At 40.3% G+C, this 27,639-nt stretch overlaps 1 protein-coding gene across 1 annotated transcript; it reads right to left on the reverse strand.

Moving 5' to 3' along the window:
* Positions 1–1,334: 1,334 nt before the first annotated feature.
* On the reverse strand, positions 1,335–27,639 carry fscn1a (fascin actin-bundling protein 1a). The gene is made up of 5 exons (XM_061885276.1): positions 26,625–27,639; positions 10,678–10,834; positions 4,793–4,914; positions 4,364–4,531; positions 1,335–3,072 (listed from the first exon to the last, which is right to left on the reverse strand). The coding sequence occupies exons 1-5, from the start codon at positions 27,463–27,465 to the stop codon at positions 2,864–2,866; spliced, it is 1,497 nt and encodes a 498-aa protein (XP_061741260.1). The 5' UTR covers positions 27,466–27,639; the 3' UTR covers positions 1,335–2,863.

Genomic DNA, 27,639 nt, shown 5'->3' on the forward strand with positions numbered 1-27,639 from the left:
TAGTTATTGTTCACTAATGACTTTGTTTTCCTTAAACATTTGTGTGTAAAAAAAGAAATAACTGGATCAAATACTGTGTTGATATTGTTAAACTTCCAAGTGCAATCACCAAAAATTCATTGAAAAATTTAAAATTGATACATGTAATTTGTATTGGAATCGGCCAATCGGTAAAGGAAGCAGCAGAATAACACCCTGATCGGAAAATCCCTGATTTACACGTTTTTCGCTTTTTTTAGTAGCAGGGGAGAGGGAAGTCTGGGTTTCTCTACTTTGGCTGCTGACTTCGGATAAGCGGAAGATGGATGTTTCTCTTTTTATTTGGCTTTTTCCTAATCACTGGTTTTCGAGTGATGCAAAAACAGAGCAATAGGATTACTAGTGAAGGGTCAAACGATACTGAAGCACCGATGCCTTATGAAACAACCAGTGATACAGTGTCCCTGATACCTCGATGTGTCACTTACAGAACAAAAAAACACTAGACCGATACAGTTGGTGTGTCATTAAATGTAAAACGCTTCTTTCGGCGAACAAGTGACAGCTCGTACTGTAAGAAGTCGGAAGAGTGGCGTGTTGACCCCGGGTTTTCATCTCCATCGTGTCTAAATAAACCTATACAAATGGGGGGAAAAAAAAACAAAGTGTGAGATTATTTTGACTTAAAGTACCAAATACATTGTATATTCTCCTGTTATTTGGCTTATTGACCAGACTTTTCAATAGTCCTTTCTGCGAAACTATTGGTTACAAAGAAACTCATTACTATTAAATTTGACTTGCAGGGCAAATGTTATGATTTATATAATCCAGCAGTTGGCAGATAGGGTGACGAAAAAAATAACGTTTTTTAAGACACGTTTTTTGAGCATTCGTTACTAGTTTTTCATGCATTTTATCTTAATTTATATATCAAATCTTGAAAGTGACAAAAGGTAGACTATCGATGGATCGATAATATATTCCAAAAATACATTTGATGTGTCTCAGTCTAATCAGAATTGAATGAGTTGTAAGATTCACATCCATAACGGGTGACCATTATGAAACACCAACACTGTATCAGTGCTTTGACAATACAGGTAGCGAGTGTGCCATTCATTTACCAATCGTTAATGATTACCATAGAACCAGTTATAGGAACGCTTTACTGAATAATCAGGACGCTAAAGCTATAAATTAAAGAACAGGAAAGTGAACATTTGTTTTTGCTGCCAATTTTACACATTTGTGACATAAAAGATTCAATGACAGACTCAACTCCACTTCATTGCCGTCAGAGTATGAGTATTTTGTGTGTTAGTGTTGTACACAATTACTATCAACACACAATGTTCCAAATCCCAGTTTTATTGGTTGGATTTTAGGTGAACCAATGGCACAAGAGAGAAATGAATCCACAATATCAAACAAATTATACAAAAAAATAATACAGAAGGAAATTCCAGTTATACAAAGCAAAGATGTGGATTTTTTTTTTTTTGTACTCATACATTTTCTTACTGCCCAAAACTTAAGCGTAAGGCACAGTCATTACCACATTTTGCCGTTCCACATCCATTCCGTCTGTAAGCCTGCATTATGGTTACCAGGAAGACGGCATCTCCAAAAATAACCCTTTAGTTATTTGAGATTCAACAAAACAAACTTGTGAGGAGCTGGATACAATCATGTATTATTTAACAAATTGAAAGCAAAAAAAAAAAGGTGTTTAACGAGGGTATCAGGCTGACAAGTCATGGCTTCACTGTGTCAAGACTGTTGACCACTTCTCACTTTTACTGCTCCAAACAAAAACAAAGAAATGGAAAAAAAAGTTGTATCTCATTTAAAAAGGCAGATACGACAAGCTGAACAGAAAGTAAGTCACAAAAGCAGCAGATTTGGTTAATGACAAGGCTCCCAAGTGCTTTTGTGAAGAATGAGATGCTTCACTGGGTTCGGCAGGACAGAAGAGAAACCAAACCATCAGTTGGTCCAAACAGCACACACATTGTGTAGCACCACGTTCCAGTTGCATCAGCTTTGTGTGACAGGACACTGTGCTTTAATCCAGTTTAATCACAAGGCTTGGTCTACATACATCCAAAAAAGCAGCTTCCACAATACTTCATTTTTAGCCTTTCCAACTTGACTTAGCTATGATAATAATGTCTGTGCCTTGGACTTTTGACAGACTCCAAGCTAGTGAGAGCACCCATTTTGTTTCTTTTTTCAACTGTTCAGGGGGACAATAGGCAAGGTGGAGGGCTTCATACATCCTGTCTGGTTCCAACTGACCAATAGGAAGACAGCAAGAGGACAACACAGGAAGCTAGTTTACACTTTCATGTTTAAGGAGAAGGGCTTATAGTCACCTTCAAAACCATCAACACAGATCTAGTTTTCATCAAAGCTGCAAGCTTTGTTTCTGCTTGAGCCAAAAAAGAAAAACAGATCCAGAAATTTGTTTTTAGGGGGATCAAGTAGAACGCCATCAGAACACCAATATACAACAGACACGAGTAGAAAGAGAATAAGTCCAGTTGGTGCTAAGGCGACGAGGGAGTGAGCGATAATTGGGGAGGGGGGCGGTCGAGCAGCGAACCAGAGTGAGCGAGGTGGGGATATAGTGCACAGCCCAAAGGTAACAATGGAAACATAAAAGGTCAGCAGCTGGGAAAAAGGAGGGATAGGTAGGAAGTAACGAGGAAGGCAGAGAATGAACCATCCTCTTCCATCCTTCTCTCTGTGCAGTTCAACATATAAAGTCATACAAGAGGCCGTTTAAGGACAGGGAGAGGGGGTGGATTGGCAGACGGTATAGATGGGGTGGTGCTGTTGTCATGTGTGCATCCTCTCCCCCCTTCCCCCTTCTTTCCCCTCAGTATTCCCACAGTGTGGCCGTCTCCAGGTCGTCAGCGTTGGCCTTGAGCACGCCGGCGTGGTCCCCGCGGAGATACTTGCCGTCGGCGCAGTGGCGGACGGCCACCTTGTTGTAGTCGCAAAACTCGAAAAGGAAGTCGACGGGCGTGTCGCTGCTGCTGACCACCGCTTGCTCGTTTCCTACCATCCAGTATTTACCAGTGGAGTCTGCAGACAAAGATACAGGATGAGAGTGAGTTGCAACGCAAAAAAACACAAAAAACCCCCACAAAAAACAGAACACTGGCTCATATTTGCGAGCGAGCTGCATTGAAGTGGAAGAGGGCCCTGAGTCATGAAGTTGCTTCTAAAAAACTAATCCTCCCCACCGTGGCCGAAAATAAACTTAGGTTTTCTTCCAACTAACTTTATCACTGGAGGTTTAGAATAAAAATAATGGCTAAGCATGCTGTATACATGCAGGACGACTCAAAAAGCTAACTGCTAAAGCTTCAATGTAAAGTAGGGGTGATCGAAGCTGATAATATCGATACTTAGTGTAGTATCAGTATATAAAAATACAACCAGATTGATTTGTCTATTACCAAATACATTTTTGAGTTGTTTTTGTTAATGTTTACAGAGTCAGGGAATAAGTCTCTGGAGACAGGAAGGCTTGGAGGGCAAAACCCAAATGATTTAAATGGGAGTTACCGGCAATAGTTTTGGCTTTTGTTTAGTTGTTGTACACCACACTTTTTTGAAAACAAATGCAATGCATCTGATTTACAACAATATTAAATTCTAAATTTGATAGGATGAGCTATATAAAAGTGTGTTAGTGTTTAGTTACTTGCAATGAAACATTCTATTGTCAAAGTATCTGATTGAAACAAAAAAAAAAATGTATTACAAACCTATTAATTTTCTTTTTAGCTCATCTTCTATTTTTATTTCATTAATGACATTTGTTGCCCGTGCCTAAGAGTACACAATAAAAGTCATACCCGTGTCAACCTGCTACAAACAAAACACTTTCACAGGAATATAATTACTTGCACTTTTGGAGTCTGAGTCACGATATAAGTGTTATTCTTTCCGTGTTTTCCCTTCTCATAGGTTCTCCTATTCCAAGAGCTGCTGGCACTAATATTTCTGCATTTACCAATCTTTCTATCAGCACAAACTTTTTGCATAACAAAAATCCTACTTTAAGTCTCCATCTTGTAACCTTTAAACATTTCAATTCAGGACCAAAATTTTATGGATTCTTCTTGGCCCCCCTCGTCCACTTTTTCGCAGAACACATTTGCATAATCCTGCCCACAGACATGGCAATAATAACAAAACAAAACAAAAAAACAAAAAAATCACATCCTTCTTTGGTGGGGATAATTAACCAAATCAAATCCTTTTTAGAATAAATCCATAATGAGTATGTAAAGAAATAGATTTAATCCCTTTCATGCCTGGAGCAACGACAAGTGTACTGCTGTCGCTCCAGTATGCACGCACAGACCTTGCAAGCTGTAGGCGCCATCTCTGAACTCCAGCGTGAAGTAGTCGTAGGAGGAGCGGTTGGAGTCCAGCGTGCCAGTCACCTTCCTGCAGCCGATAAAGCCGTGCTCGCCGCGCAGCACGATGATAGGCCGGTTGATCAGCTTCATGATGAACTCCTCGGACTCACCTGCCACGTTAAAAGGAACACATCTACCTTAGTATTACATATATCTAAGATCTTTTTTTTTTTGTATGATGAGGTTCTAAACCACAAAACTATAAGCACAACAATATTGTTAAATAGCCAACAACACTTTCGGTCAAATTCAGCTTTATAAAATAACTTCAGCAATCAATGTGCTTTTAACCTACAGTACATCTGCACACATGCAAGATATTTCAATTTGGAATGATCCTTTAAAAGACTCCATGAAGGAATCAGACTGACCAGCAGCATCAATGGTGGCTGCCAGCTGGCCGTTTTTCTTGGCGGCGACATATTTCCCATTGGCGGCACGCAGAGTTAGCCTTTTCTCACGCCACTCTATGTCAAAGTAGCAATTAGCTGACCTGTAGAGAAACAAATTAAAAAAAAATAAAGGAGCACATTGAGAAATTCAGGTAGCACCTGCAAGTGTAAACACTGGAAACAGATTCTGGAGTTGAATCAGGCGTCTGATTTCCTTTCTCTTTCACTTGGCTCAATGTACTAAGTGTGCATTTCACATGCCTGAACTAACTTAAACATTCACTATTTGTGCTTTCCAGAGAGGAAATGAGACATTGTGGTCCAATGTGGACAGAAGGCATCCAGAGAACAAAAGCTGCAGAGTGCATTGATGGAATGCGGCTGCAGGGAATGTGTCTCTTTTGTCAAGTCAACACCTTTAAGGAGTAAGTAATTGAACCTCAAACGTTTAAACCCGATATGTTATGAAAATCATGCAATACTCAATAAGAAATTAAGAACATACTGATTGACACTAGGGATGTGCCGACCAATCGGCCCATTTTCGTGCTAAAAGTGTGTGATCACCAATGCCAATTAGGGACTTTTAACTGCAATCAAACGGCGATCATCTTCAGCTGACAATATTTTTTAGCCTTAGCTGATAAGTGGCGAGCAGCTAATTATGTGTCCCCCCCGCTCCCCTAATGGTGAACTGCACTTTTTGTAATTTTGCCCATCATTCAATCATTATGAAAGACATGACAGAATGCATTAAAAAAAAATACGGCTAAGTCATGAATAAAATAAAAGTCCACTTACAAAAGGAGCCAATGGGAGGTCCTGTATTGCTTCCATAAAACCATATAAAAAAACAAGCGCCAACTAGGACTGGGCGATATATCGATATATCGTGGGTTTGTCCGTGCGATATAGAAAATGACTATCGTCGTATTCGAGTTAGGGCTGGGAGAAATTGGCTTTTATTAATATTGCGATATTTTTATGCCATATTGCGATATTTTGCCTTGGCCTTCAATGAATACTCGATGCATATAATCACAGCAGTATGATGGTTCTATGTGTCTACATTAAAACCTTCTTCATACTGCATTAATATACCGTATTTCCTTGAATAGCCGCCAGGCATGTTATATGCGCCTGCCTTGAATTACTGCCGGGTCAAACTCGCTCGCCTAATTTATTAGCGCATGCTTACTTTTACCGCCGGGTCAAAGTCGTGACGTCACGAGTGACGCTTCCCCCGTCGTCATTTCCAAAATGGCGGAGGAGTTTTTTATTTGCTTTTACTATGCGTAAACCAGGGGTCTTGTTCAACAGCCATACCGATCACACTGATGGTTGTGATATGAAACAACTAACACGCTTACTAATATTCGCCACACTCTGTGAACCCACACCAAACACATTTCTGGAGAACATTGGCTCTGTAACACATTATAAACGCTATATAAGAATTACCCGGAATTCCAATGCATCCATGGCTCTTGGCTATATTATTCACCCCGCTAGCACCAACCCCCGCGGTTGGAAGCGCGTGTATAATATAGCCAAGAGTGATGGATGCATTGGAATTCTGGGTAATTCTTATGTTGCGTTTATGTGTTACAGAGCCAATGTTCTCCAGAAATGTGTTTGGTGTGGGTTCAGAGTGTGGCGCATATTAGTAAGCGTGTTAAAGTTGTTTATATCACAACCATCAGTGTAAAAGGTATGGCTGTTGACCAAGTATGCGGTGCAATCTCGTAAGAGAAGCAGCAATATGCATGCGTCCGGTCAGAACCGCAGATAGCATGGTGTAAAGGTGGGCGCGATGACATGTTCTAGAGCAGAGGTCCCCAACCACCGAGTCGCGGCCGCAGAAGAATTTTTTTTTTATATCACTCTCAATTTTTTACTGCATGCCATTGGTAAGCGCAAGGGTGAGAAGAGGTTTTAAAAGTATTAGCGCCTGCTTACTTTTACCGCATGCCTTGAATAAGTGCAGGAGTGAGAAGAGATTTTAAATTAATTAGCGCCCCGCCGGCTATTCAAGGAAATATGGTGTGCTACTTTTAAACTTTCATGCAGAGAGGGAAATCACAACTAAGTCAATCGACCAAAACTGTATTTATTGAATACTCTATTATCTCACGGGTGAATTTTTAAATGAAAGTACAAATTAATAGTGTTGCTACCTTTTTGTAGTAAAACTTCTGCTGCATACTTTGCATATTGCTGTTGTCTGCTGAATATCTTCCCACTTGAAGACAAACCACCGCCAGATGATGGATCCCCTGCTCTTTATTTTGGGCATCTATTCTTCCTCCATTTGTGATCAGTTTCGCACCATCTCTCTCGTATTGTCACAAGCTGCGCTCCGTTCGACCTGCCTCAGCTAACGTTAGCCATGCTATATATATGTATCAAGTGTTAATTCAAAATAGAGATATATATAGTCTATTGCGATATGGCCTAAAAACATCGAGATATTAAAAAAAGGCTTTATCGCCCAGCCCTAGCGCCAACAATACTCCTTTTAAATTTTGTGACTTCATTAACAAATTATTAGCGCCAACGCAGACAAACTATAGCGGCGTCACAAGCTTTTGTGACATCGGCTGGTGAGCTGGTTTCTCGCGTCGGAGCTCGTGGAAGTTTGTTCTGAATCATAAAGGATCCTTCTCACCTGGATAGTAGAAGGATGAGGATGTAATCTGACGAGTTTGTACATTGACAGCCGATTTAGACTTGGAATTAGCGAAAAATATCCTTTTCTTCGCGAAGATTGAGTCATTCTTCATCCAAACGGGAGTGTAAGAATATTTTATCAGTGGGCATCCTAATTACAGCAGACCTTGTAAAGTCAGTGATATTTTATTATGTGTGTTGGCTCTCAAAGTCTGCAGTGAGTGATGTTGAAGAAAAAAGTGAATGTGAGGCATTTTTAAAATTAATGCACCGCATTGTTTAAAATGATCAAAATACGTAAATATTAACTGTTATGGATGTCCCCGCTACTACATTACATATATACTTACATCATGTATATTAAACTTTAATGGAGGTGTTTGGATGTTTTTAAGTGCTTTATAGGAATAAAAGAGCGATGGTAAGTGGACTTTTGATCACATGTATTTACTATTTAGAATGCATCAAAAAGAAAAAAAAGTTGTGCTTGTCTTAGATAAGGACTGTGAATGATAGGAAACATTACAAAAAAGTGCTGTTCTCCTTTAAGTTGGTAATAATCATGTCCTTCTCGGCAAATAAACTGCATTTATTACTATCTTAAAAGGGGCCCCATTATGCAAAACCAACATTTCTTACCTGTTTGTAACTGCTGTGTATTTGGGATATGCATAGTACGCGAAAATTTGAAATCAAACCGATATTTATAAAACAATTTTGCCTTTCTTCATAAAAACAAGCTGTTGGAAAAAACATCACACTTGGGGCTAATTTCAAGGTGTGACGCAAGTTGATTATCCATACCGTAAATGGTACCCAAGTGCTTTGCGTGAGTCCATCATTGTAGTCCGTGCTGTAATCATTAAGCCTATTTTTCGCTATCCTCTTGTTGGGCAGACAAGCCTGTTGCCATTTTTTTATGAAAATTAGTGTATAGTTTGAACTTAACGTGTCAGTAGACTCCATTATAGAAGTGCTAAAAACTACAACAAAGATGGCGGAAAAAAACTCTGTCAGAGTGGGGCCACGAAAATGAGACCAAAACGGCCAGAAAGTGGCTTGAAAACGGTCAGTAAAAAAAAAAAAAATCAATAATTCTGACCAAAGAACTACCATTAACCTTTAACCTCGGGGCCTAACTTTTCCACTGCAGAAGGACATCAGGCCCAATCAAATATTAGCACCGAAATACCAATGCTACTTTTGAATTTAATCATAATCAATAATTATAACTAATCTACCTACAATTTAACTGGATAAACCTTTTCAAAGGCTTAGGTCAGGCTTATTACAAAAATAAATATCAAATACACTGCAAAGGGGGCATTTACATGCAATTTCGCAGTTTTTAAATAAATACATTATAACTAGATTAATAATAAAATTGAAGTACAAATGAAAATAGACCTTCACCACTTGAGTCATAATTTTTGCGCTAAAGAAATCTCTAAGACTTTACCTCCAGACTTCAGTTTGATACTGTCATTACTGCCACAAGTGGTGGAAAAATGACAAATGAGTACCCTTGCGGCCCATACAGACCACAGCTAAGAAACCGTTTTTAGCTGCCCTCACCCTAAAGTTAATACTGATGTGGGGCACAAGAAAGTGTTTTAAATGTAGAAAAAACAACATACAACTCTTATAGGAATAATAATGTACCAATATCACCCCGGAGGGCGGGGCTAAACATGTTACACACTAAGAGCAAGCCAGGAGCACGCCTGCTAATAGCTAAACTAACGGTTTAGCTAATTTGAAATGACAGCAAGGAATAGGAGCTTAGTAAAGTTTAAGAAGTGTAGATCAAAAAGGCGTGACAGCTGAAAGTAAGCAGTTATCAGGAAATTATCAAGTAGACTAAGAGTCTAGAGCAGGGGTCGGCAACCCGCAGCTCTGGAGCCGCATGCGGCTCTTTGGCATCTCTGATGCGGCTCAGCTGCATAATTGCCAACCCCCCAGACTGTTACGGGGGGATTCCGGATTTCGGTGCCTCTACCTGAGATCATCTGGGATCAACGTATTTCGGTGCCTCTCCCGGACATCATCTGGGGTCAACGTTTTCAGATTTTCTCTCGGACTACCACATTGAGGGCATGCCGTGATGGTTTTACTATTAACGTCCTCTACACCATGTCATCGCGCCTGCCTTTCACGCAATGGTATCTGCGTGCCGACCGGACGCATACTTGCCAGTACAGCGACATGTATGTGGCTTCCGCAGATACACGTACACAACTGCAAGGCATACTGGGTGATACAGTTTACACTGACGGTTGTGAAACAAACAACTTTAACACTCTTAATATGCACCGCACTGTGAACCCACACCAAACAAGAATGACAAACATTTCGGTAGAACATCCTCACAGTAACACAACATAAATGCAACACAACAAATACCCAAAATCCTTTGCATCCATGACTATTCCTGACTCTTATACACCCCGCTAGCACTCCGTGTGTCGTTTGAGGTGGGCGGGTTTGAGAGCGTGGGGTGTAAAATACAGTCAGGAATAATCATGGATGCAAAGGATTATGGGTATTTGTTGTGTTGCGTTTATGTTGTGTTACTGTGAGGATGTTCTCCCGAAATGTGTTTGTCATTCTTGTTTGGTGTGGGTTCACAGTGTGGTGCATATTAGTAAGAGGGTTAAAGTTGTGTATATCACAAGCGTCAGTGTAAACTGTATCACCCAGTATGCCTTGCAGTCGTGTACGGGTATCTGCGGAAGCCACATACAACATTTTGCTGGACTGCCAAGCAGTTTGTACATGTTTGAGGAGGCGTCTAAGACAATGGCTTCATAGCACTCCCTTATTATTGTTGTCTGGATGACCACATTCGCGAGCATAGTTGCGGCTCCCATTGTCTTCTTTATTTTGTGAAACGGGTCAAAATGGCTCTTTGAGTGGCAAAGGTTGACGACCCCTGGTCTAGAGAGAAGATAATATAGCAACTGTTGGTGTGTCAGTATTGTTGCAGCCAGTACACGACACGTAAGCGGAGGGCAGATCAATCCATAAATTGGTCCTGTTGATATCCAGAGTAGTATCAGTAAATTATTTAGAGAAAAACCCACAAGAGCACAGGCCAATAGGTCAAAGGTTATGGGTTAACAGCAAACATTCTGGCTCGACATGCTCCCCATACACCCACGCTGTAAAAAAGGATCAAATGTTGCCGATCATACTTGGATGAGGCGGTGCACTGCAAGCCTCCATTGGCAGTGAGGGTCCAGTATTTCCCAGCGGCGGTCCGGAACGCACACTTCCTGTTCTCGCGGCAGATCTCTACTTGGAAGACCTCCTGGTCACCTTCCTCGTCTTGATTGGCAGACAGGTCCATACCTGGGGACACGCAGTGTTTAGAAGGGGTCGTCTACAATAGACACGATCCAGACACACAAGCAAATCATCTGGTTAGGATCAGACGTTCTAAATGAGCAACATCAGACAGCTTGGATTAGTGAAGGATTTCACCCACAGCTTCAGCATTAATGTACACAACTCTTGACCTCATTAAAATCACAAAAGTCCCACAAAGAGCTACAGAGAAGTAAACAATGCCAGTCTACATACAGGACACCACACACAACTGTACACACACGCAGAGTTCATAGAGCACAATGCAAGCTATTGTGCCTGATGAAGTCATAGTTGACCGTTAGCCTGAAGCTCTGATTGAGAGAGACAGAAACATGGACAACGTTGTGTAAATGGCTGCTTGCTGCAGAAAGAAATATGTGTTTCGGTGCACAAGCCAACGTAATAATGTGCTCGCTTTCGTCTACCCTTCACATGCATGTCCCCCGCCTGGAAGCTCCAAGCTCTTTGTTTGCTACCATTCTTCCATTATACCACTGGCTGTCAGGACAAGCTTAAGACATTACAATGAAATTAAATATACAGAAAAAATTAAAGTGTTATGCTGGACCTGCAAATGCATCTTTTTAAAAACATCCATCTTTACAATCGTCCCTCATTTAACGCTGTCAATTCGTTCCGTACATGACAGTGACAAATTAATTTCCTCGAAGCAGGAATCAATTATAAATCAAATATTTTCATTGTTAGAACATAGAAAAAGGTTTGACCTTCTAAATATGTTTTTCAACATTATAAGGGCTCTCTTGACATACAATAACACACTTTAGTCACATGTACACGTTTAATCCAATATAGAATAGAATAGAATAAAATAGAAAGTACTTTATTGATCCCTGGGGGAAATTCAACACCACAGGGATCAATAAAGTACTTTCTATTTTATTCTATATAATAATATAGCAGTGGTGTCAAACTCATTTTAGATCGGGGGCCACATGGAGACAAATCTACTCCCAAGTGGTTAAATCACGGCACGATAACTTAAAAATAAAGACAACTTCAGGTTGTACTTTCTTTAAAAATAGAAAAAGCACATTCTGAAAATGTACAAATCATAATGTTGGGGGGTTTTTTTACACTTACATGTTGCAGTTAATATTTTCTCTTTATTTGTGGTTATTCATACTTTGTGAATAAATTATGTGATAATGTTTATTAGTCAACTCATTGGTCATTTTTATTCTATCAAGATAAAAAATATCAGAATCAAATTACAGGATGTTATTAATGTAGTTTGCTCATTTTCCTCTACCGGTGCACTAACGTGGTTTGTTTATTTTTTTACATATGTAGCATAATCTACAAAGATACAAAGAATTGCTATCACGACATCTCGTGGACACATTTAGAACAGCGGTTTCTTTCATTCAAAAATTTCAGATAATTTTTATACTTAGCAAACTCATCCCGTGGTCCGGATAAAACCTGTTCGCGGGCCTGATCCGGCCTGCAGGCCGTACATTTTGACACCTCTACACTATAGTAATGCTATCTGAAGCTGAGCCAATCAGTGACCACGATACTGAACAGCATGAGCAGATTGGTTTAGTCTCCTCTAGTGGCCAATACTACTGTAGTGTTGCTATTTTTTGGCTCATTTAGCTATTTTTATGTTTGAAAATGCTTAAATATAGGGAAAATGTTATAGAATACGCTTTTAAAAAATGATAGAGTGAATATTTGAAGCGCAAAGTAATGAGGGACAACGTAGTCTAAATAAACCCAATCATTGGTGTTTGAAAATTAAAAAAAGGTTTAAGGTAAACTAAATGTGCTTATTGAGTTACATTATAATTTATGTTTATTTTACTAAAAGAGCACAAAATGTGTCAAAACCTTACAACTTTATCCTCACATTCTTATTTGTTGCTCGGCAGAATTTGTGGTGCAAAATCCTTTATTTCTGTCTTTTGCACAGATGATAAAACAGGTAGAGATGGCAGAAATTCACGATTGAGACATTTTTAGAGATTTACAGATTGAACTTTTATTAAATCTAACATGTTTTATATTGCCCCACCTCGCCTAATGAAAAACTGCAAAATGCAAAAAGAACTAAAACTCCAGGCGGAGTTACGTAAAATACCAAACGCTGAAGAATTACAGCTCTCATTTTGTTTTTAGAGGGGAAAAAAATGTGAAAATACAGCGTAACACATTACTCCTCATGGGTCGGGCACACATTAAAATCAACTCCAAATCTTGAGACCTCTGGCCTCTGCCAACATATTGAGTTTCTGCAGATATGTGGGAATGCGCATGCATGCGCGTGGACACACACACACACACACACACACACACACACACACACAAATGATTGAGAGAGAAAACATAAGGCAGCTTAATGGAAACCACATGCTCAGAGAAGATGAGAACTAGCAACAACAGACAAAGAGGTCTTGAAGCAAGGAGGAGAGAACGAATGAGGGTAAAATGTCTCCCATCCTCCACCTTTTAAGTCGTGGCACGGTGCTCTAATTCTGACCCTTTCCTGCGAGCACAGTAGCAGTGGAGACATCATATATTAGGAGTGTGTTTAAAGCATCCGTCAGTGCGGCAGGGCACAAGATTTGTGACTTGTGTACAACTTGGTTTAAATCTATAAAGCTGAGGCAGAAAAATAGCGTTTCAAACATGAGGGACAGCTAAACGGGATGAGCAGATCAGAATAAGTGCATTGAGGAAATAGCGATTTAGAACAGACTGCAAGCCCCTGAAATCATTGATAGCTGAACCAGTTCTGATTAAAGTGCACAAATATTGCAGTACACAGTTTTGGGGCGGGGGTGAACATTTCCTTTCCCTTCATGCAAGGCTCTGCCATATAATGTAGTCCTGGTCATAAATTAAGGAAGCAGCATGTTAAAGCTCAAGTACCTATGGTGCAAAACGGTAATGGAAGATCCTCTATATGGCAGGAGCACTGTTTTCAACGGACCTAAAATCTTTGAAAAGCATCAGAGCCACTTAAAAATAGGACCTATAATGATTTTCAGCTACATTAAAAAACACTTTCTCGTGGTCTAGATAAAACACATTGGATATGCTTTTGTGTAAATTTGGCATCAATCAATCATGGTCATTTTTATGTGCCTGCAAGGCATTCAATTTTAATTTATATTTTGAAAAAAACACTATAGATATTACGTGAAGTCGTTGCCACCATTTTTTTCCCCCAGACACGGTCGAAAATAAACTACAAAAATATGTCCGTTCACCAGGTCACAACATTAAATACCTCTGAACACTCACTCAGAAGCGGCGAAAAAATATTTTGCATGTCACACATCGGTGTTTTTATGCATATGGCTGCCATGATTAGACGAAAATGAGTGGAGCTCGTCCCCCTCTGGCAGATAGCTTGACTTAATGTCCCAATCAGTGGTTCTTAACCTTGGTTCGATCGAACCCTAGGGGTTCGGTAAGTCGTGTCAGGGGTTCGGCAGAGCCTCCGCCACAGAGGTCTCATCCCGACTCATCGTGTAAATAAAAACTTTTCCCTATCGGCGTATTATGGATACCCCAAACAATGTTCCCTCTAATTTTCCATATGCGTTAGCAAACTAAAGAACTCATTAAGCATTCAGTGGAGCACATGTGAGCAACATCCGATGTCCACACACACTTTGGCCACAGCAGCAGCACAACTGTCCCAAACCTGACTAAATAAGTTCAAGGTTTTATTATTATAATCAAAAGACAACAGTCATTTCCATGAGATTATTTTCTAATACAAGTGTTTTGGCCCACCTGCAATGACAATAACAAAAAATATTGTTTTTCATGAGCTGTGAACTAGAATTGTATAGAAAACGAAGTAAAGGAACAGACTTTGCTATGAAAATGACTTGAGAGTGGCACTTGCCAAGGTGAAGCCACACATATCCAAACAGGTCCCTCAAAAGGAAACAGCAGAAGCCACACCGATTTGTAAGTGTGTAGTTTTTACGTGAGTTCATGCACTGTGTTCACATGCACGCTTCCTTTTGTGCACCAGTAAAAAAAAAAATAAAATTGGCTTGAATTTGAAAAAAACTAACATTTTATCTTTCACTAAAGAAGGGTTCGGTGAATGTGCATATGAAACCGGTGGGGTTCGGGACCTCCAAAAAGGTTAAGAACCACTGGTCCAAATAATACCCTTCACCTTGCTGTGATGTCACAATGTAGTTAGACTCGAACGGAGACATCCAAAACTGTGTACAGGCTTCAACAGAATGCATGAACCGTTTGATTTGATATATTGGGTTTGTTTAACACAAGTATCCCACATTATAACATTTCTAAGCCTGAAAAGATTTATCACAGGTTTGTACAAAAATGTACAAATTCATTCTTGCAAAACAGCACATTCTGTCCCGTTTTCCATGATTAGCCACAATGTCCTCAAAACAAACTTCACGCTAAATTCAACTGTGACCTGAACTGAAGTAGGATGGCGTTTGGGGTGTGGAAAAATTGTCTGTTTTTCCAAAAACATACAAAAAAAGCCTTGGAAAAGGTTGTATCATAAGAAAAATACACAGTGTGAAATATACAACACCGACATAGACAAAACACAAGAGTGACGCCAGTGGAAACAAAGCCATGACCCACAGAGTCCATGGCTGCAGATAGGAGTCAGTGTGTGTGAAAGCCAAATGACACAAGTAGAAAAAAGCAGGAACGGATCTGCACACCACACCAAAAGTGACCACACATGCGGAATCCTCCCAAACCACACATAGAAAAGTGCCATCTCTGTCCACCCCACCCAACTCATCCCTTCTGATGAAGGCAGGCAGATTGTTGGCCACAGTTTAATGCGAGCCAGCACCAGAGAGGTCTGCTGTGAGCACGCGATTGTACCCAGTTCCGTCGCCAGTTAGTGTGTGCGCCTGCTATTGTTCAGCAGGCCTGACTGGGGAGGCGGACAGCTGGGGCACAAACGGGGAGACACCAGATCGTCTGCCTTTGTTTTGAGAGCTGCTTTAATTAAGCCGAAGGAAACACGTACGCTAGACACTTCCTGCAGAAAGACAAAAAAAAAAAAAAGGTCAAAACCGAGATTGATTTTCAAGCATGAGTGTGAAGGGCATTTCTGCGGACAGAAAGCCAAAGCTATAATGAAATAGATATCCCCTGCTGCTTACATGCACACGCACTGATAGTCCGATAACACCACCCTTATTTTTTTGTGCGTAGACGTAGTTTTATCGTCCAATGTGGGAGGTGCTTGTCATTTCCTGCCAGTGGGAGGTGATGAAGGACACAGATGTAGTGTCAAGGCCCTTTTGGTAAACCACACCCTGTGCCACAGCTGCCCATGGCCTCCTCACAACACACACCAAAGCAAACCCGACTTGGGTGTGTGCTGTAGAAGATGATCTAATATTAAGGTTAACCACACAAGAAAGACAAATTCTAACTGTCAGTATGATGATGTGCAGTTTTACACTACTAAACAACAGATAAATTAAATAGATCATAAATTACAGATTACAAACATTCTCAGGCGAGTTTGTCTAAAAAGTCCTGCAGCTGCTCTAAAATTCATCCATCCATCCAATTTCTACCGCTTATTCCCTTTTTTTCGCGGGGGGAGCTGGCACCTATCTCAGCTACAATTGGGCGGAAGACGGGGTACACCCTGGACAAGTCGCCCCCTCATCACAGGGCCAACTCTAAAATTCATATTTGTGCCAATATGTCTACAATTGGCTTATAGTGATACTTCTGTGCTTCAGCCTGGATGCATTGACCTCCTGGACAACATTACCTCGGGCATGCATGTTCCACACAAAGAAACAGACCACACATTAAAGCCAGTTAGCAAATATTGCCTCCAAGCAAATCTTCCATTTGTTAGCCAAAGAGCAACCTTTGAATTTTTTCAACATATGTTTCACTCTGTTTTGACAACAAGATGCAACACCAACTTGTCCAACATTGACACCACATATCACAGAGGACAAACGTCAACACTAATTGTACGTCAGTGACTTCACTATAAAAGTGGGTGACATTGTTATCGGCAGGAAAGATGAGGTCACCTACCAAGGTTCCATTCTAGAAGCTAATATTTCCTGTGATGAAATGGCAACCAAGGTAATCAAAAAGGTCAACCAACGAACAAGATTTCTCTACAGAATCTCCTCTCTGGTCAACAAAAGCACCTTGAAGATTGTAGCTGGAACTCTAGTTCAACCCTTTTTCGATTACGCTTGCACCTCCTGGTATCCCAGCACCTCCAAAACCCTCAAATCTATACTCCAAACATCCCAGAACAAGCTTGTCAGGTTACTTTTAGACCTCCACCCCAGATCCTACCCATTTCTCCAAAGCGGGCTGGCTCAGGGGGGATGATAGAGTAAAACAACTTGCACTGAGCCTAGTTTATAAAATTCGCTACACCTCCCTAAAACCGAAGTACATGTCAAACTAATTCCAGAATGTAAATGACCGCCATAACCACAACACCAGGGGGAGTTCCACAAACCACATTAAACACAGATTCCGATCTAACAAAGGTCTTAACTCATTCTCGTTGTATGGCACATCAGTATGGAATGCACTTCAAACGGGTATAAATGAAAGTGCATCTCTATCCTCCTTCAAAAGCACACTAAAAGAACACCTCCAGGCAACTTCAACCCTAAACTAACACCCTCCCTCCTCCACATCCCACCCCCCGGATAGTAAATAATGTAAATAATTCAATGTATATACTCTGATGATTAACTTGTATGATGACTGTATTATGCTGATACTGTATATTTGTAACATGAATTGATTAACGTGGACCCCGACTTAAACAAGTTGAAAAACGTATTCGGGTGTTACCATTTAGTGGTCAATTGTACGCAATATGTACTTTACTGTGCAATCTACTAATAAAAGTTTCAATCAATCAAATCAATCAATCAATCAATCAATTAGCATAGCTATGTGGGCTACAGTGCAGTACCTTCTGTAATTGTATTGTTCTTACTCTGTCTTACCATTTCTCATTTATATATTTTACACAAAAAAATAGGGATGTCATAGTTAAGACATGTGATTAATTTAAAAAAATTGTTGCATTATCATAAATGAATCAAGTTTAAATCACGAGTTGTTATGACCGCACTTAAACCTGGAAGTCGGCGCCTATTTTTACACAGTGCAAAGATGAGTGATGAGTGGTGGCCAATTTGACTTCAAAACACACGCAGATGGAGCTTAAGATAAAACTGAGGTCATTTGTCAACATTGCAGCGAAAAACTTAGATATGTTAAACATAGCCTTCGCTAAATGGACAGCCAGCGCATGTAAGCTATAATTATCAGTGAAGACAAAGTGCTGCAAGAAGATGTTATTTGTACACATTGTACCGAATGAAGAGAACAACACTTTGCTCGAAAAGATTCATTATGTCTTCTTATTCATAAAATAATTGAAATTTTCTTGTAATCAGACTATTTTCGGTATGTTCGATGGAATTTTAACCTGACTTGTTTCGACTGTCATCTGCAGTCTTCAGAAGATAGAATATGCCGAAAATATTGTATGATTACAAGAAAATTTGAAAAGAGATCAACACGGTCACCTGATAGGTTAAATAACCTTGTTTGTTTAAGCAACTAGTTAAAGGAAGCGTAAATACAGATATGTTGCACTATGTAAAGTTATTTATGGGTGTCCTACCCTGTTTACTAGCTGTACCTTAATTTACTATATTTTTGAAAAGATATTGAAAATGTGCAGTTAATTCTTACTATACTTAATGTCACCAAGTTTTGCGTATATTAATGACTTGCAGTTAAGTAGACTTAGGCTTACACAAACTTTATTAATCCACAAGGGAAATTGTTCCACACATTAGCTCAGTTACAAAGGATGAAAAGGGTAACGATGAAAAGGATAATGCAGGTATAAAGTAGACTAAAAATGTACCATAGTAAATGTTTAAAAAGGTTCCTGGGTCATATTCTGACAACTAAATTCCATTTGTGACCAAATATTGGGCTATTTTCTCACATTTTATTTTTACGAATAATAACTAGTGAATAAACAATTCCAGAGTGTGATTAATCTGATTTAAAAAAAAAAAAATCACAAGACAGCCCTAATAAAACATCCATATAATCTAGTGCTGTCAAATTATTTTTGTTTCTAAAATTAGATTGTCACACTTTTGAATTTGGATTAATCATGATCAATTAAAAAGGTTATTACTTGCATAATTCAAATTAACTTTTGAAATTATTCTCAGAATGTCATACAGTAACATTTAAAAAATGTTTTACTTTAATGCACATCATTCAAAACTTAAGTTTTATCTAAAGTCCAGTCTGGGTTTATTTTTATGTATTTTTGATCTCCTCGCTCATCTATGCACTGACTTACATTGAGCTGATCACTGAACTTATAACAACCCGCTTCGGCTTTCAGGTAACCATCCACGGTTAGGGTAGTCAAAATGAATTGCGTATTTAACTGCACATATACAGAATTAAATATTTTTTGTGATTAATCGCATTAGTTAACACGTTATTTTTGAAAGCCCTAATTATAAGACAATCTTATGCGATATAAGATAATGGGGGTGTTTGCGGTTTTTGGTCAGAAGGGGGAAAATTATAAAAACAGTCCGATTGTACCTATTGGCCATTAGCTTTGTTATAGGCAACAAAGTAAATTAGTGTAATATTTAAAATATAAAATTAAATATTTTCAGAATCTCAAAAGTTAGCTTTAGGGTAAAGTAGGGACACAGTCTATTCACTGAATAAAAACAGTGATCAGACTTAATGCTCCCACATAACAGACTGACTAATAGTCAGCAGAGCTCCAGTTTTAAGATGTGCAGTGAAGCCTAGGTATGATGGTATACTGTGACACTCCAAAAAGCCAATTCGCTGCAGTGCAACAAACCATATTGCTTTGTTGTAAAAACTAACCTCATCTTTTTTCTACATGCTGGTGTGGAGCCAGAGGCCAAGAAAACCAGTCAGTGGTCATACAACTCTGTAGCAAATAGGGAATGATGGCCTTTTAAAGATGCTCTCTGCCTTCCATCTTGGCACTCTGAAAAGCCATTGTACTGCAGGCTAACAGAGTCAAAACAGCATCCCAGTCCATAAACAGCCTCTCTGGGAATTTGGGACAGTCTTCATAGCAATATTAGATGGGACACAAGCACTAATGACAGGAAACTGCAGTCAATAGTTAATAGTGAAATATTGGCTGTAACATGACACTTATACGCTGTGAAGACACTTAAAATCTATTACCTCAGGAGTTGAACTAGACACCTTGTTTACCAAAGCCACTTCTTGTTTTCAGCATAACAGGTTCATAACGGCATTCATGAAGGTGTGTGTTGAAAAAACTGAGCAGAACCATGACCTCGACTCCAGACATTCAATATCTTGAGGGGAAAAAACCTAGACACACCATTATTTTTTTGTAAGTAATTTGTCTACCTGGTCTTCATTGTGTATTATACACCATTATCTTAAAAGATGATACTCCATTAGGTTTTCATAAAGTTAAGTTATATGCAATAATGGTATGCGACTAATAGCCATTTAGCTTTAAAGGGTGAGAGGAACTCTATAGACAATATAAATGATATAAATTTGGCTGACAATAGAGATTTTAATTGTATTGCGAGAAGACACGACACTTCTAGTTGTATATCAACTTGACAGGACAAGCTGCTACGAACGTATCAATGCTATCTAGTGGCTAACGTCCCTCAGTGCAAAGTCACTAAGTCATTAATCCTCACCTCCAGTGTAGGGAAATTAAAAAAAGTTGCTAAGAAGTATCACTGGAGGACGACAAATAGCTAAACATGCCACATACACTAGACAGTATAGGAAGATACAAGTAGCCATATTAACCGCTAAGGTAGAGCTCTTGAATATAAACAAACAAGGTTGGGCAAATCAGTATAAATATCGCCAGTAACGATACCAAGTATCAGTTTAAAAACGATACTACAATAATTAGATATTTTATTATTACAAAATCTTGTCGTTTTTCTATCGCTTACACAAGAAGGAAATAGGACTTAAGAGGAAATTAGAGAACTTTAAGGGAAAAAAACAATATTAGCAAATGTTAGTTTATTTTGCACCATTAACTTTATTTTGCGCAACATATTGTATGTACTAAAGAAAATAATTTCAATGAATTAATACTTATACATCCTGTGATTTTTCCGATTGTAATTGTGATTAAAACTTGAATAAGTATCACCATTGGTATAACTAATACTACCCCTGTAACTACTTGGTATTGGATTGATACCCAATTTGAATTATTGCTCAAAACGAATAAAACAGAAAAACAAATGTAGATAGAACCATGTTAAAAATGAATAGGTTAAAAAAACATTTTAAAAAAGGACAATAAGTTATTACCACATACGTGTTAGGAGCCTTTGTAACCCGTTTTAACATTTTATTATCATTTATATGGCAAACAATATTGTGATATATATTGCAAAATAAATTGTAGGCCATGTCACCAACCCCTAATATTGTTAGTATGTCAGTTCATTATCAAGATTACATAAAAATGTATTCAAGTAATTTTCATGAAATTGTGCACATGCTCTGAAAAACAACCCATTTCCATAGGATGATGTAAATGCAAAAATATAATGTATAATTAAAAATAAAAATGGATAGAAGACTGCAGCGTCAGAGTAACATAACATTCATAAAATGTAGACCTATTCAATTATTAACTGCAAGAAAATTGAGGAAATTGTTTGATTTAAAAAAGGGATAAACCGTATGTAGCAAAAATTATAATTATGTGTAGAATTATTTCTGTCACACTTAAATTGAGGCTTGAGTTGATTTCCTGCCTATAAGAGTGTGAACATGATCGACAGCACAACCATCAACAGTTGTGATAGCACTGAGCAGTTTTTGGACCAATATCAAAACCACCCGCTTCCACTAATGAAAGCCACAGGCCACTCTCCCCGCCATCTTGACTGGTACGCCTGGAGCAGTGGTCTGCAGGAAAAATCAGCATCATGGACATGATGGTGACCCACCATGTGGCTAGAGGAGCCTGCTCTGTGTATACACCCACAACTTCAAAGAGGGGACAGCCACAGAGTGTATATATTTTTTTAAACTTGCGATACAAAAAACAGGCTTCACTACACATTTTAAAAATATTCCCTGGATCTCTGCCAACAATTCAGTCAGCTATAGACATGGACATTGGAAACTTTATCATTATCTTCTTCCACCAACAGGCTACCCTAGCATTATGGCCTATTTAAATGTGACGTTAGCACAATAGGTCACATACCCATGCTAGCTTTTATGTTTGCCTCCTCCCACTCCTTAAAGTTACGTTTGTATATGTGATTGACTGATTGATGTATAGGAGATATTGCCTATAGTCCAAATAGCAACATCCTGCGATAACGATATACATCACAATATATTTGGTATGGAAATTATAATAGAACCATTACAGGACAAATTACAAAGACTGTTAAAAATTTTTGCAAATGCCAATACTGGTACTTACAATTTTCCAGATCATTAAATACAAATTTTTGATCACAATTACAAAATTGGACAACCATGGACTGGCAATGTAATAATATTAAATATTACAATTATTTCATACTTGGCTCTGATTTAAATCATTTAGTTTTTGCCCTTAAAAAGGGGTCATGTTATGATTGTTTACAACATTTAAAACACTTCCTTGTGATCTACATAACATGTAATGGTAGTTCTTTGGTCAAAATTTTGTAAAGATTATGTTTTACAGACCATTTCAAAGCCACTTTTTTGTGCGTCTCTTCAGTATGTGCCAATTCGTGGGCAATTTACATAGCTCCATTTAGGATAGAATAGTGGTATTATTCATCTCACAACGGGGAAATAATGTTGCCATACAGATACAAAAATACAACAGTAAGGTAAAAACTCAAAAGAGAGAAACAAAGAACAAAGACATTAACAGAGCACAAAGCTGATGCAACAAGGTGCCACTTCAATAACGCCATTTCTACATACAGCTACAAAGTGAAACAATGAAAAACCAAAACAAATAGCAGTAAATACAGCGCGTGTAGACGATTGCACCATGCATGGACAAAACAAAAGAAACCCTGTTTAAAACACCCACATTTTGCACAAACAAAACAAACATTGTTTCAACACCCACATTCTGTACACCGCAGTGGCCTCTGCAGTGTCCCACGCCATCATCTGTTAGGGTTGGGGCTGCACGGCCAGTGACAGGAACAGACCCAACAAAGCAACAGAGTGAGCCACCACCAGCTGGGTCTCTGGTGTAAACATGGCCATGGCCAAAGGCTCCCCCCAGTCTTATGAACAAGTTCACAAAAAAACACAACAGAAGCCACAAATATGCCCCATCCTTGTTTCACAGTCCCAAACTAAAATGCAATAAAAGACAGGAGGGAAACAAAACAAGGATACAAAAGAGCACATAACTCCTGCAACCAGCAGCCACTACAGCGACACCATCTTAGTATGTTGGTATGACAGTACGTGCCTCCACTATGACTGCATCCTCTCCCTGTCAGCCATGTTGTAGTTAATGATAAAAGGGTTGTACTTGTATAGCGCTTTTCTACCTTCAAGGTACTCAAAGCGCTTTGACACTACTTCCACATTTACCCATTCACATCCACGCACACGCACACGCGCACACACGCACACACGCGCACACACACACACACGCACACACACACACACACACACACACACACACACACACACACACACACTGATGGAGGGAGCTGCCATGCAATGCACTAACCAGCACCCATCAGGGGCAAGGGTGAAGTGTCTTGCTCAGGACACAACGGACGTGACAAAGGTTTTAGCACTTCCATTGGTCTACACTCAGACAGATAAAGGTTAGAACAATAAACTACTTTGTATTAGGAATGGCAATAGCTGGGGATGCATGTGACTGTAAGAGCCAGTCTGCCAAAAAAGAGGATAGAGAAAAAGTAGTAACTTACTAGCTAGGGTCGTCGGATTACAATGGCGGACTTGCACAAAAAACCTCTTTGGGTAAAACATAATCATATATAAAAAGGTATATGTTTCCAGCAGTAATTTGAAAAACATTGAAGTATGACGAAAGGCAAGATTTTTTTATAAACATCTCCATGCCTCCATGGTTTGATTAAAACTTTTCAGGATTTATGTACGTTGTAAAAACAGGTCCCAATAGTTAAGTAAAGTTGGTTTTGGATCATTCCCTTTTAAGGCAGTTCCTCTGTCCAATGACTTATTTCCTGAGTTTGTAAACAAGACAAACTATTGTGAGATAATAAATGTCCATCCAATCACTGTAGTAACGACCATACTATATTTGGTATACATATCATCCATACCTGATATCTGCCTACCTCTGTTTACATTCAGGAGCTCTGGCTTAGCGGTTACCATTGCTTATTGTATCATCCAACAGCGTAGCATGTTGAGCTGCTCCTCCTCCAGTGATACCATAATATATTTGGTATACATATCACCCATACCTTGTATCTGCCTACCTCGGTTTACATTCAGGAGCTCTAGCTTAGCGGTCACCAGCGTGTAGTGTAGCATGTTGAGCTATTCCTCCTCCTCCAGTGATACCATAATATAGTTGGTATCCATACAGTCTATACCTATATCTGCCTACCTCTGTTTACATTCAGGAGCTCTCTTAGTGGTTAGCATCGCTTATTGTATCATCCTACAGCGTGTAGTGTAGCATGTTGAGCTATTCCTCCTCCTCCAGTGATAATGTTACTTGTAAAAAATAGTTCATTTGCGCCATAGAGGAGAGGATTGATGACTGAAGAGACTTGCTGCTGTTTAATTTGCGGAAGACAGCGAGAACGTGTCAACTGAGGAGCTATTTTGTTTGATACATTTATATCGTTTATATTGCACAACCTTAGTTATATATGGCATCAAGTAATGCTTCTTGCAGCTCCACACTGTCAGGGACAAACACAGCTCATTAGTATCAAAGTGACCAAATCACACCGCGCTATTGTGGGATCTCGCAACCATTCGGTTATTTAACTTTAGCTTCCTCTTTGAATTGACATTTACAGACAAAAATCCAAACTGAGCGCGTACGGTCTTGCGTTGTAGCGGTTTCTGCCCTCCATTTTGTATGGCCAACACCGCTTTCGGCGAAACTGCTAATGTGTTTGTGGGGGGGAAAGCAGATGAATAAAGAACCATTGACGAGTTAACAGGGCTCCGAGTGTCACGGAGAGACTCGATCGCTTGCGCCAAACCACAAGCGATGGAGTGCTGTATCCTCCGTGGTCATGTGACCACACACTAAATATGGATTATATAGTGCTATTAAAGTTAATCATTTTGGAGTTGATTTAAATAGGGATTGCCACTTGGTAATGACCTTTGGCCCACAGCAGACATGCCTGATGGGTGGAGGAGAATGGGGGAAGGGCAGGATGAGGGGAAATTATGCAAAAAATGCTTTTGTCTGATGGTTGCTACCTAACCTGGCTAAGGTGTGTTCCATGTATCCGTTTATAAAAATGCACCACGGAGGACATTGTTTGGACCCTGTAGACATGCTCAGGCTGGACCAGAAGGCCCCTTCCTTCATGTTGAAATCATGAAAACTCTGGTTTAGATGTGAATGAATACACATGCAGGCTTCAAGACTCCTTTGTTGGACCTTTTGCAATGCAGTCACCCGGGAAATTAGGGGAGCATGTACAGTGGGGCAAAAAAGTATTTAGTCAGCCACCCATTGTGCAAGTTCTTCCATTTAAAATGATGACAAAGGTCTGTAATTTTCATCATAGGTACACTTCAACTGTGAGAGACAGAATGTGAAAAAAAAATCCAGGAATTCACATTGTAGGAATTTTAAAGAATTTGTAAATTATAGTGGAAAATAAGTATTTGGTCAACCATTCAAAGCTCTCACTGATGGTAGGAGGTTTTGGCTCAAAATCTCACGATACATGGCCCCATTCATTCTTTCCTTAACACGGATCAATCGTCCTGTCCACTTAGCAGAAAAAAATCCCCAAAGCATAATGTTTCCACCCCCATGCTTCACAGTAGGTATGGTGTTCTTGGGATGCAAGTCAGTATTCTACTTCCTCCAAACACGACGAGTTGAGTTTATACCAAAACGGATACATGGATGATACAGCAGAGGATTGAGAGAATGCCAAGTGGTCAGATGAAACTAAAATAGAACTTTTTGGTATAAACTCAACTCGTCGTGTTTGGAGGAGGAAGAATACTTAGTTGCATCCCAAGAACACCATGCCTACTGTGAAGCATGGGGGAGGAAACATCATGCTTTGGGGCTGTTTTTCTGCTAAGGGGGACAGGACGATTGATTTGTGTTAAGGAAAGAATGAATGGGGCCATGTATCGTGAGATTTTGAGCCAAAACCTCCTACGATCAGTGAGAGCTTTGAATGGTTGACCAAATACTTATTTTCCACTATTATTTATAAATTCTTTAAAATTCCTACAATGTGAATTCCTGGATTTTTTTTCACATTCTGTCTCTCACAGTTGAAGTTTACCTATGATGAAAATTACAGACCTCTGTCATCGTTTTAAGTGGGAGAACTTGCACAATTGGTAGCTGACTAAATACTTTTTTGCCCCACTGTACCTGCTCTGCACACAGCATGGACTCTTACTCTTAGGGTGCATGCATGTAGTACATGCCATCACATGAAGATACCAGCACACTCATTCTTGCACCCACCTTGCCGGGTGGAGACGTTCCTCTCGTTGGCAGCAGTGAGGACCACCTGCGGGTGGCTCTGCTCCAGCTGGAAGAGCTCGTCCTTCCCTACGCGGGCGCTCTTGCCGGACTTCATGGTGCCGGAGGGCCCGGACGGCGCCAGGTACTTTCCGCCACAGTCCCTGAACGCCACCTTGCCGGACCTGAACTCCAGAGTGTAACCGGTGCTCTTGTCCGTGGTGGCCACCAGCGCGCCGTCGTTCCTTAGGAAGCGGTTGTCGGACGTCTGCAGGTGGTAGCGTTGCTCCCGGAACACCAGCGTGATCATGGAGTCCACGCCCCACGGCACGTCGCGGTCGATGGCAATCTCGTCCACCTTGGAGCTCAGGTGCGCGTAGCGCTTGCGCGTCAGGCTGAAGATGTTGACCTGCGGGTGCATGGCGATGTGCACGCTCCATTTCTCCGCCACGGACGCCGTCTGGGCGAAGCATATGATCCGGTCTTCGGTGCCGCCCAGGTAGCGCCCGAAGGGCTCGGACTGCAGGGACCAGCGGCCGTCGTCGTGCGCCGTGATGACGAAGCGGCACTCCGGGCCCGGAGTCTCGCTGTCCCCGGTCACGTTGCCGTCCTTGTCCGTGGCGATGTAGCGGCCCAGATGTGACTTTAGAACGAACACGTTGCCGCTGGAGTCGTCGCCACTCTGCTCCAGCGTCCAGATCTGCTTTTTCTTCATGCTGGTGGCCGAGGCGTTGATTTTGAAGCCGAACATCTCGGCCGTGAGGTATTTGTTCCCGCAGTTGATGAGGCCGAACTGGATCTGCAGCATGTCGCTGGTTCCGTTGGTGGCGCCGTTACTTGTCATGGTGGTTCTGCCTCGCACAGGTTATGTGTGAGAGCGGGATTGGAGGTTTTGGACCGGTTCTAGAGAGGTTCTGGACGTGAAAGAGTGGGATGCCCTGACGCCAAGCGTGCTTTTCTTTGTTCGGGGAGCGCGCGCCGCCGGTCCTCTGCCTGCCTCATCAGCGCGGTCCCGCCG

Source organism: Nerophis ophidion, linkage group LG23, assembly GCF_033978795.1.
Source record: "Nerophis ophidion isolate RoL-2023_Sa linkage group LG23, RoL_Noph_v1.0, whole genome shotgun sequence".
NCBI classification, from domain to species: Eukaryota; Metazoa; Chordata; class Actinopteri; order Syngnathiformes; family Syngnathidae; genus Nerophis; species Nerophis ophidion.